At 49.5% G+C, this 17,176-nt stretch overlaps 2 protein-coding genes across 2 annotated transcripts in view; one reads left to right on the forward strand and one right to left on the reverse strand.

Annotated features, from left to right (window-relative positions):
- The window catches only part of CFAP61 (cilia and flagella associated protein 61), a gene marked incomplete at both ends in the record, with an annotated part of 89,923 nt that extends 89,110 nt beyond the window's left edge, over positions 1-813 (reverse strand). Inside the window, one exon of the mRNA XM_084261147.1 lies at positions 638-813. Coding sequence (XP_084117273.1) covers positions 638-813 — 176 coding nt within the window. The remainder of the gene's footprint in view (positions 1-637) is intronic.
- Positions 814-2,820: 2,007 nt separating this feature from the next.
- CRNKL1 (crooked neck pre-mRNA splicing factor 1) lies at positions 2,821-14,722 on the forward strand (the record flags this gene model as incomplete). Its single annotated transcript, XM_084261211.1, has 14 exons — positions 2,821-2,868; positions 3,215-3,367; positions 5,218-5,309; positions 5,415-5,573; positions 5,932-6,098; positions 6,556-6,734; positions 7,735-7,905; positions 8,548-8,739; positions 9,485-9,544; positions 10,656-10,736; positions 12,391-12,630; positions 13,022-13,123; positions 13,691-13,939; positions 14,484-14,722. 14 exons carry the CDS (start codon positions 2,821-2,823, stop codon positions 14,649-14,651), a joined length of 2,061 nt encoding a protein of 686 aa, XP_084117337.1. The 3' UTR covers positions 14,652-14,722.
- Positions 14,723-17,176: the final 2,454 nt, after the last annotated feature.

The raw sequence follows: 17,176 nt of genomic DNA on the forward strand, positions 1-17,176 counted from the left end.
GCCCCCCAACTTCTGCTATGGATACTGCTGTGCAAGCAGCTAGTATATGGATGTCAAAACACAGAGGATATGAGGTATCCTGGCATCATGAAAAGAAGAGGTGCATTCAAACATATGTCAGACAAAGGCTGTCTCCCAAGAATAGAGAGGGGCAAAATAAAAAATAGCCATTTCCTTTTGTTAAGGGGAAGGTGGAAAAGGAGGAAAAGATGTAGGCGCACACAGGAAAAGAAAGCAGAACAGTCATGGCCAGAAAGTGATTAAAGCTCCTACTCCTGGCCCCTCGACTTCTAGCACTCTGACAGGCAAAAGGATTCTGTTAGATGGAGCAGAAAGCAGACACTGAAATCCGACAGTTTCATTGGGTACTGTTCAAGAGTCTAAATGCTGAACTTCTCCAAAAGGAAGCAGCATAGAGTCAAATCTCATCCACCACGCTGGCATCCCAGCTTGCATGATGTCATGAGTGGACGACATGGAGAAGAGAGGGATGCAGATTCCCTTTCCCTTCTCATGAAAGGTCATGACACCACACCACGTAAAGGCTCGTTGTTTGCTGCCATTCTGAATGCAGCACAACTTCCTGATCTTTCCTGCAGGAAAGGTAATATTACATCCCTAAGTTACTGCTACTTACAAAAGGTGTGTGATGTTGATTGTTCCAAAAACTGCTTCTGTGAGATGGCTGAAGAGGCCGACAATATCTGAAGCATCACGCGACTCCGTTCTTCTGGCGCTGACCACCTCTGTGCTTCCTCTTGAAGAAGTTACTGTGCTCATCTTACAGACTGCAGCAGGAAAGAAAGAAAACATTGCTTGAAACTTGAAACAGAAGCACGGGTCAGGTGGATGTAAATGCCAAGTAAACCTCCACAAAAACACACACTGCCTGCATATACATACAGCATGCAATCAGCGCATGAGTAGAAACACAGCAGGCAGACACCCCTACTGTAAACATTCTACATGTTACACAGGAAACAAGCGTTTTTAATATGTTACAGATTGCTTCTATATTTGTTCATGTGTAGGAAATTACATGCTGTCTAAGAGAATGGTGCCCATGATTAATAATTTCACACTTAGCCTTAATTATACAGGGTTGGGAAGACCAACTGCAAACAGTCAGGGTACGAATGCCCTGGTGACCCTTTACAGCAGCTTCAGGTGAGCTAAGTGGGTTTTAGCCAAATTGGCCAAGTTTCTTTTTAAGCCAAGAGCGATGCTTAAATTTCTGGAGGAACTCAAAGCTCTATAGCTTCCCTGCACCACAGAAACACATTTTTGTGGTCACACACTCACAGAATGTGCCAGATCTGGGAAATTTACTGACATGCCTGGCAGTTGCAGAAAACACCAGGCACAGGCACCCAGGCCACCTGTGACTATCAGCTAACAGCTCGTTTGTCTTTCAGCTGCCTTGCTGCTCCCTGTTGTAGCCTGTCATGATATAAACAGGGATGAGGCACATCAAACAACTGACCAAAAGCAACAACTTTCTGCAATGTCTTAAATAGACTTGTATAAAATATAGCATTTTTAATTACAGTCTGACCAGCCAAGATACCTGGGCAGGCAGAAGGCTTTTACCTGTCTACCTGACACAATAACCACTTCTAGCATTGTCTCCAAGCCCAGGTGCAATCAATGCCTAATTATCAGGTCCCAACTAAAACATGATAAGAACAGAAACCCTGTGTTTTGTACCTTTTAAATACACAGAAAGTCACGTGTGCAGCTACATCTTTCACACACAGCCCAGAAGCTGCGATAGGTGGCACCACAGGTCTCAGCCATGCAAACATACACTGGCAAAGAGATCCTGGCACCCACTCAAGACAACACATCCTCCGCGGGTTTTAACACATTCATGTCATAGACAGAGCTGTGGCTATGAGGAAAGAACGAGCTTGGCTAGACCATACTTACTACTGAGTCAACCAATGACAACTGCAAGGAACAAAGCTCTGCTGGCTCGAGTAGGCAGCTGCTCAAACGTCCCAAGCTTTAGGTGAAGCACAAGGTCGCTACGGCTGCGCTGAGAGGCCTGAAGCAGGACTTCAGACGAGGAAAGCAGCTTCCCGCTCCCATGAACGTTGTGTAAGACAACAATAAAGCGCGTTCCCCCGGCGCAGCCCGGTAAGGGCCTAGTAAGGGCCTGCGCTGCCCAGTAAGGGCCCACACGGCCTGGTAAGGGCCCGGTGAGGCCCCACTGCCGCTTCCATGCGCAACGCGCCCCCACGAGCGAGCAGCGGACGCAGAGCCCTGCCTCCCACAGCAGCTCACCGCCCCGACCAGGCTCTTCGCGAGTGCCCGCGGCGTGTTTCCACCCGGCCCGAGCCAGCCCCGCACACGCCAATCCCCCACGCCCCAGGCCGGGAGCTGGGCTCGCCTCAGCGGCGGCAGGGACGACGCGCGCCGGCCGCCCCTGCGCCTGAAGGCCCCGCCGGCCCGCGGCAGCCGGGCAGGGCGGGGGCCGAGGCTCGCGCTCCTCGCGCCTCGCGGGCGCGCACCGGCCGCACGCGCCCCGCACGCCGCGGGTGACGCCCTCCTCGCGCTGCCCGCCGAGCCGCCAGGGGGCGCTGGCCGGGAGGGCAGGGGACCGGCCGGGCGCTCGCCCGCCTCCCGCGGCGGCAGCGAGGCCCCTTCCCCTGCGCGGCCAGGGATGGACAGACGGATGGACCGGCCGCCGGACGACCGACTGCGTGACCCGCGCTCGCGGCCGGCGTCGGGACGCGCCGCCGTTACCCGGCAACGACGCGCGCCGGCGCTGCGTAAGGTCAGAGGTGGCGGGGCGGGGCCAGCGCCAGACGCTGCAAGATGGCGTCCACGGCGGCCGGGAAGCAGCGGATCCCCAAAGTGGCGAAGGTACGGGGGTGGCGGCGGGGCGGGACTGGGGTGGCTGACCCCGCTCCTCCGAGCGGCGCCGGGCACCTCGGAGCGGCCCCCGGGCGCCCCTAAGGCCGGAGCACGGCCGGCTGCGCGGCCTGTGCCGGGCCCTGGCTCTTCCGCCTGTGCAGCCGCCGCTCTCCCCCTCTTCCAGCTCCCGGGAGGGTGCTGGTGTTCTCGCTCGGGGGGGGCTCCGGGGGACCCTGCTCCGTCCTCGGTAAACGCCGAGCGTAGCGAGCCCCCGGCGTCGGCGGTTGGGGCGAGGGGACTGTTTTTCGGCTTGGCGGTAGACGCAGACAACGTGACCCGAGCCCCTTCCTTGCAGGTGAAGAATAAAGCACCGGCAGAGGTTCAGATCACAGCGGAACAGCTCCTGAGAGAAGCTAAAGAGAGAGAACTCGAGCTTCTCCCACCGCCTCCCCAGCAGAAGATCACTGATGTGGAAGAGCTGAATGACTATAAACTCCGGAAAAGGAAGGTAAAGAGAAACAGTGATGCTCTCAGAAGTACCTTTTAATGTTTTAACTTAAAGGTTAACTTAATGCTGTGCTTTAACTTAAAGCAGAGGTAACTTCTGTTACTTGTGGATTTTCCAGGTGCGTAGCAGTTATTAAAACCCCCCAACACCAGCACAGAAAGTGCTGCTTTTGTGCTAAACCTGTGAGTTAAACATGCACTTAGAACTCGGTAGTACCCCTATCTCACTGGTGCCCGTGTTCAGGATGTTGAGCCCATCACAAGGGAAGTTACAGATACAGTTTTTATGCAGCTTCTCCACCACTAGTATCTGGCCAGCCAGCATGACAGAACCTTGCCAAGCAGTACAGTAACACTGCAGTTTTTTCCCCTCAACTGTTTGGAAACTCTGTGTTTGCAAGTGATACTGCTATTCTGTATATCTATGGTATTACACAGCACCAGTTGGAACAACTTTATAGTTCTGTTTGGTAATTGTCTTGAAACCTAGCTATCTTGCATGTGAGGTGTCAGGTACCATTTTTAGTTCTTTATAATTGCTTTGCTTGTGCAGACTCAGCTCCAGCTGTGTTCTGCTCCTCCCTTGGATAACTGCTGTCCTGGAGCAGCAAAGCAAGCATGTCCCCAGCAGGGAACTTGAAGTGCTTTCAGCACATGGCAATACTTTTTTTGGCTACAGAGAGAATGAAGTAGGGCTATCACTCCCTGAAGCAAACACACAGATGCTCAGAACAGACAGCTCTTGTAGCACAACACAGCATCCCTGTACCCAGCCCTAAGCAGGTGCTCATTTCCCTCCCTACCGTAGTGCCTAGGATTCCTCATGAAGACTTCAGGCCTTAGGGTGTGTGGTGGTTCAGCCCCAACCAGCAGCTGAGCATCACACACCACTTGCTCCTGGAAGAGACAGGGTCTCCCTGGGTTGGAATAAGGACAGTTACTGACAAAAGCACTGTGAAATAGAACAATAACAGACAATTAGCCTCACACCCAGTGATAACACAGGGTACCTTACCAACTCAGGAAATGCCGAGTGCTGCACAATGCAAGAACCAACACCCCACTCAGCCTGCTCTGGAGGGACCCCCTGGTGCCCCTCCCCAGCCAGCCCCTTTTATGGGGAAGTGATGTCAGGTGGTGTGGAAAACAGCCCAGGCTGACTCAGCTCACCTGGGCTGGCTGCCTGGGGAGGTTAGTTCTGCCCTGGGCAGAGCCAGGACACTGTGCTAGATGCTGTTGAATCTCACTCAGGCTCATACAGAGCCACTGGAGTCAGATGATTAATCCCCACAGCACTGCAAAACCAATGTTTGATCTTGCCTTTCTTTCATCTCCTATGGAGAGCACATTAACTGTGTTAAGGCATGTTTAGCCACACGTTAAATACCAGTAGCATTGATCCTGACAGCAGCTAAGCACAGACTGAAGGTGCCCTCGCTGTTGCACTGAGCCAGAGCAGCAGTACGTACAGGCCAAAGTGAATAAACTTGTGCTGGTGCATCCAGGTGTATGCAGGGCTGTCTGCAAGGACTGGATTCCATCTGTCCAGGTAATACTACCCCTGAAGCATTAAGCAGGAGGGTAAATAAGAGTACAATTAGTGCTGTCAGTTGTTACTCCATCACAGTTGCAGGAACGGGGGGTTAGTCCTTTTCCATGTGGTGATCTGTGCTCCTAGCTTCTCCAGTAGGAAATTTTTAGAAAATTTTGTGTTGAGTGTCCTTTGTAACTGCACCTGTGTGTAAGGTATTTGGTGTCCATCCTGGTAATAGTGATATGCCATAAACTGTTCATCAGAAGATGGGCCCGCACAGAGGGGTTTCTTTCTGACAGAAATGATTCTCTCCTCAGACTTTCGAAGATAACATAAGAAAAAACAGGACTGTTATCAGTAACTGGATAAAGTACGCACAATGGGAGGAGAGCCTGAAGGAAATCCAGAGGTAACGATGACAGTGCAGCTGCAGACACGCCCCAGACCTTTGAAAGCACCCTCAGGAGTCCCAGCAGCACGTGATGCACACAGCTGACTCTGCTTTGCTTTCCAGAGCCCGATCCATCTACGAGCGTGCGTTAGACGTGGACTACAGGAACGTCACCCTCTGGCTGAAATATGCGGAGATGGAAATGAAGAACCGCCAGGTTAACCATGCCCGGAACATCTGGGATCGAGCCATTACCACCCTGCCCAGGGTGAACCAGTTCTGGTACGTGCAGGGGACGGAGGAGTGCTGCTCCCTGCCCGAGACGACAGGTCACGTCTCTGTTTGGGTACCAGGCAAAAGCACCGTGTGGCCTGCTTCTCCAGTCACCAGGCTAACCTGAAAAAAAAGAGGAAGGCTTAAGTTTTGGGAGGGTTTTGTACACCTCAAGTGGTAAGAGTATTGGGAGAGAAGGATGTTTGTGTCCCTGCGTGCTGCAGTCACAGCAGCATCTATAGGCGCTGCTGGGGTGCAAGTGGGGAACAGGCAAAGAGGCCTCAGTGATGTTCCTCTTAAGCATTCCAAAAATCCTTGTAATGTATGTGTTTCAGCTGACTTCAAACACTTGGTCTTGTTTTCTAAGGTACAAATACACTTACATGGAAGAGATGCTGGGCAACGTCGCCGGATCGCGCCAGGTGTTTGAACGCTGGATGGAGTGGCAGCCAGAGGAGCAGGCGTGGCATTCCTACATCAACTTCGAGCTGAGATACAAGGAGGTGGACAGGGCGCGTACCATTTATGAGAGATATATCCTTTCTGGTGTGACACTTGCCCAGGCTCAGGCCAGTGCTGTGCTCTATCTCTGGCCAGGTCCCTGTGCTGGGAGTAGCCACCGTGCCAGACCCAGCTGTAGGGATCAGAAGCGTGTTGAGCAGATGCCTCCAAAAGCAGCAAAGTGAGCATACGATCTGCTATGGCAGGGTGTACTGAACAGCACTCCAGCTTTTCTGCAGCCATTGTTTGCTTCACATTTTTCCTCCTTAAACTTCTCCACAACACTTGCCTGGTGTTTGTCCGTTTTAAGTCTCAATAAGGCACAAAGCTTTTGCATGCTTAGAGCTGTTTTGGGTCTCCTTTCCAGTTGCATTTTCTGCACATGCCATCCTTGAGACTCATTTCATACAGCCCACAACCCTGTAGTCTCTGGGAAGAATACAATTTGAGATGTTTTGTTCAACCAGCACCCTTTCTTTAACGTAACTACTTGTTATCGTTCACCCTGATGTTAAGAACTGGATCAAGTATGCCCGCTTTGAAGAGAAGCACAGTTACTTTGCTCATGCCAGGAAGGTGTATGAGAGGGCAGTGGAGTTCTTTGGAGAAGAGCACATGGATGAGCACTTGTACGTGGCTTTTGCCAAGTTTGAGGAGAACCAGAAAGAAGTAAGACCTTTTTGATACACATCAGCCAGATACTACACCCACACCATTTCCCTTTGAATAGCAGACTTGAGGTCACTTAACATTCCCTGCAACACTCATGTTTTCTAGCACCTTATGAAATATTGTTGTTGTGATATTTGCTCAGATTTTCTTTGCCCTTTTGCTGACATTAGGGAAATACGTTCCGAGAGCAGCAGCCTTCCAGTACCTGAAGGGAACATACAAACAGGAGGGGAATCAACTTTTTAAAAGGGTAGACAATGGCAGGACAAGGGGGATGGATTAAAGGAAAAAGAAGGAAGGTTCAAATTAGGTATTAGGGGGAAGTTCCTTCCAGAGAGAGTGGTGAGGTGCTGGAACAGGCTGCCCAGAGAGGGGGTGGGTGCCCCGCCCCTGGGGGTGTTCAAGGTCAGGTTAGATGGGGCCCTGGGCATCCTTGTGTAGCTCCAGGCCCGGAGGTTGGTGGCTCTGCCTGTGGCAGGGGAGTTGGAGCCCTATGATCCTTGGGGTCCCTTCCAACCCAGCCCAGTCTGTGATTCTATGAACAGCGTACACCAAATCTGCCAAGGCTGGTAACAGTGTCATCGGATCACATTGATACCCTCAGATTTCTAAGCTGGAGAGGGTGTAGGGCCTGAATAATAAACACTGAACTAACCATGGGTTTCCCACATGGTCACTTTAAAAAGTGCCTGAGCCACTGAGGAACAGAAAATATTCTGTGAACCCAAAAGCCACAGCCTCTTAAAAATATTTTAAATATTCCAAGCCTGTAAATAAAGGAGCAGTGGTGTGTTCTGGCATCTACAGAATTATCCCCCCACTTCAAGGTTTACTCTTCAGGAACATCTGTGTTAGTCCTGTCCTAAAGCAGTCACTTCCATTGAGATATTCTATTGTTCTGTGTTCTGTTAAATACTGACAAAAGCTCACTGAGAAATTGTTTGGAAGGACGGAAGCAGCTCAATAAGTGTACTGAAAGGATATTTAATATTTTCAGTTTGAAAGAGTAAGAGTCATCTACAAGTATGCTTTGGATAGAATTCCAAAACAGGAGGCCCAAAACCTCTTCAAGAACTACACCATCTTTGAGAAGAAGTTTGGAGACAGAAGGGGAATTGAAGACATCATTGTCAGCAAGAGGAGATTCCAGTATGAGGAAGAAGTGAAGGTATGTGTTAGGGCTGCCCTCTGGGCTCATCGCACATCCAGCTGCTGCGTAAGGCACACGAATGTCTCATGGTAGGAAGGCTGATGAGTTGTACCTTACCCTTGATACTCAGTCCCAGACAATACCAAGAGGACACTGTTGGTTTTGGAGACAGAATGCCATCTGTGGGGGAGAGAAGAATGCTCCCATTCATTGCTTTTGAATGTAGCATGTAGGGACAGAGGTTTTGCTGGAACTGAGAGTTTGGTCCCCTTGTAGCCATCTTGGGGGATAATAGAGTTGAGCATGTAACTTACTCCAGTGACTGTTGCAGGACACCTCACCTCTGTGTGAGTGTCTTTTTGTGAGAAAATAGGTGTCCCACGCGTACCCACCACCCGCCAAGTAGTTAATCATTTCCTCTTCCCCTCTCACAGTTCAGTTTGCCTTCACTTAAAGAATGTTTGTTGGCAAAATAGAGAGAAATTAACACACCTTAACCTAAAAGATGTAGCTGAAACTGAGACTGGCAGCTTTCCTTGATGTTCCAATGATCTGTTTCAAAGGAGAAGTTCTGAATATAAACTAAGTAAAGGAACAGGGTCTGTTACTTGGAGTTACTGAATTTTCTTTCCCATTTCCCTACTCCCATTTCCCTGGAAGGCAAACCCACACAATTACGATGCCTGGTTTGACTACCTGAGGTTGGTTGAAAGTGATGCAGATGCTGAGACTGTGCGGGAGGTGTATGAGCGAGCCATCGCCAACGTTCCCCCAGTTCAGGAGAAGAGGCACTGGAAAAGATACATCTATCTTTGGGTCAACTATGCACTCTATGAAGAGCTGGAGGCAAAGGCAAGTAGAAATAGCTCTTCTTTCCTTGTATGAAATAGCTACAGATTTTTAATAGGAGAACTCAGAACTAAAGATACTGTCTTACTTGTATTGGGTAGCTAGCTACAGGATTTGCTATTTAAGAATGAGGGGGTTTTCCCTTCATTCCCCCCGCCATCTCATGCATAGGGAAGAGAACTATTTCAGTTTTAGTCCAGTCCATCCCATTTTATTGCCTATGCTGGCAATAAAAGCCAAAGTACATCTTTGTGGCTTCATCTGAATTGTCTGTTCCAGGCTGTCACCTGCACTTGTGAGATAGTTTTCTGTTTAACAAAACTATTTGTGAAGTTGCTCTGGGAAGCAGTGGCTTTTTGAGGCTGCAGAAGTATTTCTTCTGTTGTCAGTCACGTAATGTTATAGCTGCTCTTTATTTCATAAAACTAGTGCACTACACCTATACAGTACCTGTTAAAAGAAAAAGGCAACTTTTTTCTTCCCCCACAATGGAGGGGCTCCTGATTTTGTTGTCGAATTCTTAGTGTTGAATCTTGTTTTGAGAGGGTGATTGTTCCAATTCTCAGGAGTTACGGTCTTTGCGCTGCACACTCTTAAGTAGATAAGTACATTTATACCTTAATGTAGACATGATTCTAAACAGCTTGTCTTAAACATACTGTTGTGCAGTTTCACAGTCACTGCACAACTCGAAATACAGTGTAATTGTAGCTGTAAACAAAGTATTTAATTTTGCCTGTTCCTACAGGATGCGGAGCGAACCAGGCAAGTGTATCAGGCGTGTATCGAGCTCATTCCCCACAAGAAGGTATGGCTCCTCCAGCAGTTCATACTCAGTCTTGGATTAAAATTCCCAAGATAAAATACTTCAGTTTTCTTCCCCCTCAATGTTCCAGTGTGTAAGCAGCCCCAAGTGTCAGCACATTTATGAAGACTCTGCTAAGACTTTAAATATCCCTCCTGGTTTCTCATAATGTCCATCATCCAAAATTTATCTTCTTTTTTTTTTTAAGCTATTAAATAGTTGTAATTTGTATCATCAGTGGGAACAGCAGGCTGCACTCTGACATCATCTTTCCTCATAACAATGCAGCATAAGGGCTTCTGTTGTATTTCCAGCTCACTAAGTCTGCTCTGAGCAGCTGAAGTAACACCTAATCGGGTAGTAGTCTAGCAGTGTGAAGCATCAGGGAAGAAATCTTAGCTGTTCTTTACTTGCTTGCTCTCTTCCCCCAGCCATACCCCTCTCTGGCTGCCCAGAGTCTCAGCAGAGCGCTCCTTGCTCTCTTCCAGGGGGTCACACCTCTTCCAGGGGCTGCTCGCACTGGCAGCAGGGTCCCTGCTGAGCTGAGGGAGGTGCCTTTGCTAAGCCACCTTCCAGGCGTGTGTTCTGCATCCAGACAGCCTTCAGGACTGACTGCTGGCTTTGCCAGAGAGCTTTAACTGAAACACCCTCCTGCCCAAAGCAGTCAGTGATGCCTTGGAATGCCAAGGAGTCTTAGTCTGTGTGCTCCCTTCCCAGTTTGCATCAGTCGTGGCATGTAGATCAGCTGTGTACCTGAGGATTAATCTGTCATTGGTGAGAATTGGTTAGCTACCAATTCAGTCAGCAATAGCTGTTATTTTAGCGATCAATTGATTGGTTAACAAACCATTTTCTTTCTTTGAAAAGATTTCTGTCCTGGTTGTTGCTGCTTTCCTCCATGGTAGACTGTGTTGTCCTGTTCTAGACAGGCTGCTCTGGGTTCTGATCTCTCAACCTTGCAGCAGGAAAACACTGAGGTTAAATGCGATTGTCTGGGGCAGCAATAACATCTTGTATAAGCAGAGTGATTGATTTTTTTTTTTTTTAAGATGTATATGGTACTAGTTGCTGACTTCCAACCCAAGTGCCAGGTTGTGTTTTCTTTTCCTTTCAGTTTACATTTGCCAAAATATGGCTGCTCTATGCACAGTTTGAAATCCGCCAGAAGAACCTGCCACTTGCCAGAAGAGCTTTGGTAAGCTTTTGTTAATTCCATAATTGACTTTGCTAACTAATACCAACAAGGGAACGGCATTAAAAGATCTTAAATTGTCCCTTATAAATTGCTGGTTTAATCCACTTAAATAAAGCGTGGCAGCAGTCCGCAGGGAGCAGTATTTACTGTCATGTGTGGCTTAAGAGGAAGCCTGGCTTGATATGATGGATTAGCTACGGGCAGAGATGAATGCAGTGTGCTTGTTTCAGGTCTGAGTGCAAGAGTACCCACAGCAGCTTGAGAGTTTGTGACTGCTGCTGATGTGTTCAAGTGATACCTGCTCTAACAATCGCCTCTTAAAAGCCAGTTAAATCAATAGAAGCCTTTTGGTCCCAGCTACTGATGGCAGCAATTGTGGGGATTTGGGGCAGGGTTAGGAGCTTCTGTGTGGCACTCACCACCTCAGCGTCACGCTGTCAGGGAGCAGCAGAGTGAATTTTAGCCACAAAACCTTTTGAAACTAAAAACTTCTTTTCCCTTCAACTTGGATGTTCCAACTCAACTCAGTGATGACAGTGGGAATTTGGAGGGAAAGATGATGTTGGTAGTGCTTGAGGCTGTAAGGCTTCAGAGAGGAAACCTGATCGGGTTCCCACCGAACCATGGCACAGCAGCAGTAAGAGCATACAAGTGAACAGCTTTCTGTAGCTGACACTGGACAGAGGCTGCCCCAAGGTGCTAGTAAAGCTTTGATGCTTGAGCCGGGCTCCTGCCCTCCAGCTCGCCACCATGCCAACAGTGCCTTGTTCTGCTGTGGTTTCACTGCCTGCAGGCAGTGCAGTGCTTCTCTGCTTTCCCAAGGATGGAGAGATGCCGGGACTTGGAAACAGGAGATCAGCTGAAGCCTGTGCTGCTCAAGAACAAAATAGTCATGAGGGGTGTGTGGGGAAGAACTGAGTGTATTCAAACAGAAGGAGCATTAGTAGGGCTGGAGAGCCATCATGGTGACCAAAGTTATTCTCCCAATTGGTAGTTTTCTCCATTTTTTTAGTAAGTATCAAGGTAATCAACGTGTAGGAAAGTTGTGGAGGAGAATTGTAATCAGGGACTTTGATCTCAAATTATTACATTCACAATAGCTTGAAGGAACAGAGGCTGCAGTGCTTAATAAACAGCAGTTGTCTGCAGAAGTGACTCAAAGAGAGAAGCGGGCTGCGTACCTGTCTCAGACAGGTGCCCACTCTTAACTCATGAAATGACAAATAGCAGTTGTGGTTTGGGACTCGGTTCCTCTTGGTACAGTTTGTTTTGCAAGAACCTCAGGAGCTGCTCACCTGGGAGACTGGTACAGAGCAGCACTGTACCTTCTGCAGCCAGTGATGTGGGATGGAGTACTCACTTGGTGAGCCAGGAAGAGGTTCTACTCGTCCTTCCTGGGAACCATGTTATGTAACAGTGTCACAAGCCAGAAGGCTTCCTGCTTTTGGGGCGTTTGTAGGTGCACACTCATACTGCAACAGTGGCTGAGTGTCATACTGGCCCTGAGCAGTCCTAAAACCCAGCTGCTTAACAGGGGAGTTCTAATTCCGGAGAGGAAACAGGCGCTGGGAGAACAGATTGGGGGTTCTTCCTCACAAGATCTCTCATGTGGGTTGTCAGTTTAGTTTGTTGTTGGCTTTTGTGTTGCTTACAGGGGACGTCCATAGGAAAATGTCCAAAGAACAAACTGTTTAAAGGTTACATCGAGCTGGAGCTGCAACTGCGGGAGTTTGATCGCTGCCGGAAGCTGTACGAGAAGTTCCTGGAGTTTGCACCAGAAAACTGCACGTCCTGGATCAAGTTTGCTGAGCTGGAGACGATTCTGGGAGACATCGACAGGGCCCGTGCCATCTATGAGCTGGCCATTGGCCAGCCCCGGCTCGACATGCCAGAGGTGAGCGCCGGGCAGGGGTTTAAGCTGTTCATTAGGCGGTGGCTAATGAATATGTAAATAACCTGCCAGCTCCACCAGCACGCCTTACCGCAGCGGCTCACCTGTGTCTCACTGAATCAGCGCTGGTCTCTTAGCAGGGTACACCAGACTGTACAGCCCACGATAACACACGTCAGGAGAAGTGTGCTTGCAGGAGTAAGATAAATGGATTAAGTGCACAAGATGCTAAGATACTGCTTAGCCTTAATCCTAGCTCGTACGGTCAATTAATACTCACATCTCTTTAAGTTTTTTTCAAGGAAATCTCACATTTCCCCATGCTGCTCCTCCTCTTTTTCCTTTTCATTATCTCAGTGCGCTAGGAACATACTGAGAGACTTCCCTTTTGCAGGTTCTCTGGAAATCCTACATTGACTTTGAAATTGAGCAGGAAGAGTACGACAAAACAAGAAGCCTTTACCGCAGATTACTTCAGCGGACACAACATGTTAAGGTACGTGTGGGCACCCAGAGCACAGGATTAGTCCACGGCAGAGAGGAAGCCTTGACTGCCTTGGTTATCTGGCTGTTTCAGATCATTGGGGAACCTAAGCTCAGTCCCGTGCCCTGAAACGGGGAAAGAAATTTCTAGATTGTGTATCGCAGCAGGTATATCTGGTCTAGAGGGAGCTTTGCAGAAAGTTTCCAAGCAGACCTCTTCCTGTGCTTTGGAATTTTAGTTGCAAAAAAAGTTGCCCAGTATGGTTTGGTGCTGTCATTTGACTAAATGGAGACAAATTAATTCGTGATCTGAAACAGCCACAAGGAATTTGTCAGCATAGTTTACCTGTCTCTGTGTGTGTGTATACATCTATCTATATATATATATATATTTAAGTACTCTCTTGCCAAAATGAGATGAATCTCAGACACAGAAAGCAGTGTGGATTCTGTAGGTAGCTGCTTGAGTACAGGTACTTCATACTGGCACTGACACTTGGGCTGCTTTGGTTCATGAAACTGTCACGTGGCAATCAGACTGGAGAGGGGAAGTCTCAGTGTGGGTTTGCCTTCTCCACAGGTATGGATCAGCTTTGCACAGTTTGAGCTGTCTGCAGGGAGGGAGGAGAGCTTGTCTCGGTGCCGGCAGATTTACGAAGAGGCTAACAAGGCGATGCGCAACTGCGAGGAGAAAGAGGAGAGAGTCATGCTCCTGGAGTCCTGGAGGAGCTTCGAAGAGGAGTTCGGAACTGATACCACTAAAGAGAGGATAGAGAAACTTATGCCTGAAAAGATAAAGAAGAGGAGAAAACTGCAGGCTGAAGATGGGGTAAGAGGGCAAATGGTGCAAGTGGGCACTGTAACTCCTTGGTGGCTTTATGCTGGGGTCTGGCACATAGAACGTGGCTGATGCCAATGGGTGCTGCAGCTGCAGACCAGTCCGTGCTGTAACTGCACACCAGTCTGACTGCAGTGCTTGGAAGAAGCATTGGCACAAAGCATGTGCTGCTGAGCGCCTTGCTCGTGAGCACATGAGGTGGGCCATCAGCTCAGAGTGCTTGGACTGAGCACTCCAGCCAGCTTCACTGTCAGCTCCCATTCCCGGACAGAACAGCTCTAGGTAGCACTGTGCAGGTAGTATTTGTATCTTAACTTGAGGAAACCACAGCCATGGAATCTGCCTGCTCGCTGTGTGCAGCAGAAGTGGCACCATCTTGTGCCCATTCAGCTCCAGGGCTTCAGGAGCTGGGGATGGTCTAACAAACCCTCATTTTGATTCCATGTCCCCGTGAGCTTGTGAGAAGCCCCTGTTAATAACAGCTAACACTAACCTGCACATTAAACTGGCTTTCTGGTATTTTTTTTCCCCCTAGTCTGACGCTGGCTGGGAGGAATACTACGATTACATCTTCCCAGAAGATACTGCCAATCAGCCTAACCTCAAACTGCTTGCTATGGCTAAACTCTGGAAGAAGCAGCAGCAGGAGAGTGAAGCCGCCGAGATGGATCCAGACAAAGACATTGACGAAAGCCAGTCTTAACACATTGCCTTCCCCTGCCCCTTCTCACAGGCCTTGTACAGTATTTTCATTGGTGATGAATAAATGTATTTCCAGAGTTTTACTATTCCTGACTTGAGGCGTGTTCTGTTCGTGAGAGCAGCACCATGGAGGAGGTGATTCCCTGTGATAGCCTGTTGATTTCCAGCGATTAAAAGGTACGGGGTCTGCAGCTATTACCAGTGGTCTGCAAGCAGGAGGAACTGGGTGGCAGCTTTGCTTTTGGCACAAGACCCCTGTTCTAAGGCTCCCACAAACCCTCACAGTACTGCTTACAGATAGCAATGTGCCCAAGCAGCAGATCTATTTTCTTCAGTGAGGGAGATGTCTCTAACCATTCCTGATTTGATTTTTCCAGTCATTCTCTAAAATACATATTGACCACGAGGAAAGGTGAAAACAATAAATCCTGTTACACACAACCTGGTCCATGCCCTACCAAACTCAGCTTTTATCCCAGAAACCTGTTTTGGAGGGCCAGGAACAGAAGTTGAATACACCAAAACTAACCCCTAAGACACTCATCAGTGGGAATTAATACCCCACAGTCCCTGTTTTCATATTTAAGTGTCTTGGCAACGTGTTTTGTAGCAAATGATGGATTGGGAAGTGAGTAGAAGCAGCATAAGTAGGCTTCTTGATGGGTTTTGTGTTTCATGGGGGAAAAACTTGAGGCTAAGCTTTATCACCCCTGGGTTGTGGGGGGAAGGAGCCTTTCTGCCCACCTGTGTAGCTGGGTCCTGGTCGAGTTGCAGCCTGCCCATGTGGCGGGGAGGTCAGGGAGCTGTGCCCACCACAAAGAATGGTGATTTTAAGGAAAAGGGGGAGAGTCCCACGCTAAGGCCAGAAACTGCAAGTTAGGCCTTAGGCAAAGCTGCTCTCAGCACTGCTCCGGGCACCCCTGGCCTGTCCAGCTGTGATTGGAGTGGCTGGTCAGCCCTGGGCTGTCCCCTGCACAAGCCAGGCCTGCCTGGAGCTGGAATCACGTCCTTCCCTGCTGCCCCTGGTCAGAAAGAGGGCTCTCAGCCCTTCTCTGTCTCCTTCACTGCCTCCCAGGTGACACTTCTGAGCTCACCTGGTGTGGGGAAGGGCAGCAGGAGATACACCACAACTCTGCTCAGGGACACCCAGGGGGGGTCAAGTGGGACCTCAGGGTGCTGAAGGTTGGGGGGACCCAGATGGCCAGTGAGAGCCAGCGCTTGAGAAGGCAGGAGGGAGCTGGTAGGTCAGAGCTGCTCACAGCTGGGTGCAATTGGACTTTTAGCCCTGAGTGGAGTGATGGGACCCACCTGGGCCACACCCAGCTGCTCATTAGGAAGGCTTAAATTGGGAGTGAGGGCGTAGGTAAGCTTAGAGGTGAGGGTGTGGGCAGGGAGTGCTGGAGGGCCTGTGCTTGTGAAGCTCTCAGTCTCTTCTCAGCAGACCTGAAGGAGTGGGTCCTGTCTGGAGTGTGGAGCTGGTTCTGCTTCTGCAGCCTCAGTGACCCCTGGAAGCCTGTCATGCCCACCATGTCCCGGGTTTGTCCATCTTGTTACCTTGGCTGGTAAGAAGTCACTCTTTGGTTGGGGCTGTCCTGGATGGCTTGCTAACCTCTGTCCTCCTGCCTTAGGTCACCAGGTGTGTGGGCTCTCAAGCTGGCTATGCAAGTTATGCCTTTGATTTTTAGAGGCTGATGATTTAGGGGGGGGTGTGTGTGTTCGTGTGTTTAGTGCAGCTGATGCCTGTAGCAGTGCCAACTGCTCTTCCTCCTGAATCCTGCTAAAATCCTGCCAGGTAGAGCAGGGCTGTCTCGCTGTGCTGAGAGGACTGTGTTGATTTGGCTTGGTTTATATTGGTTTTTATGCCTCCTGGGCTTTAGTTTTGCCAGTGTCTTGGTGGTGTGGGGAGGGGTTCGTGGCATTTTGGGTCTCTTATAACGGCAGCTGGATGTATCCTAGCCAGGGTGCTCTGAGCTCCCTCCCCACTGTGCCCCCTTGTGTGTTGCTGTCAGTGTGGAGGCTGCTGTGTGTCCTGGGGCTTCTGCAAACCCTAGGGCATCCTGAAGTGTGTTTGTGGTCTATGAGGAACAACTGGAGAGGTGTCTTCTGCCACAGCTTTCCCTTAAAGCTGTGCATTGCTGTGTGCCAGCAGAATAACAAAGGGGCGTATGTTAAAAGGGAGACTAGGGGAGAGGGTCTGTGGGGCTGTGGCAGTGCTATGGCAGGTTTACCTTGAGCCACCTTTGCTGAATGTTGGGGTGATGTTTGCTTGGGTCTTAAGACAAAATTTGAAGTTGAAGGCAGAACATCCAGCAAAACCAGGAGCAAGCCAATCCTCACACTACTGTAACAGGTAAAGCATTGGGTGTTTCTAATCACTGTGGCTTGTACCCCACTTCTCTTTTCTCCTCCATGGCTGAAAAACATCCTGGAGGAACACTGGTAGGTTAAGGAGAGGTGTCCTTCTGCTGGAGGGGGCACTGGAGAGCAGCAGTGAAGGAGGGTTGTGGGTTGAGTGTCACAGGACAG

The sequence above is a fragment of the Gallinula chloropus genome, assembly GCF_964237585.1.
Source record: "Gallinula chloropus genome assembly, chromosome: 3".
Lineage (NCBI taxonomy): Eukaryota > Metazoa > Chordata > Aves > Gruiformes > Rallidae > Gallinula > Gallinula chloropus.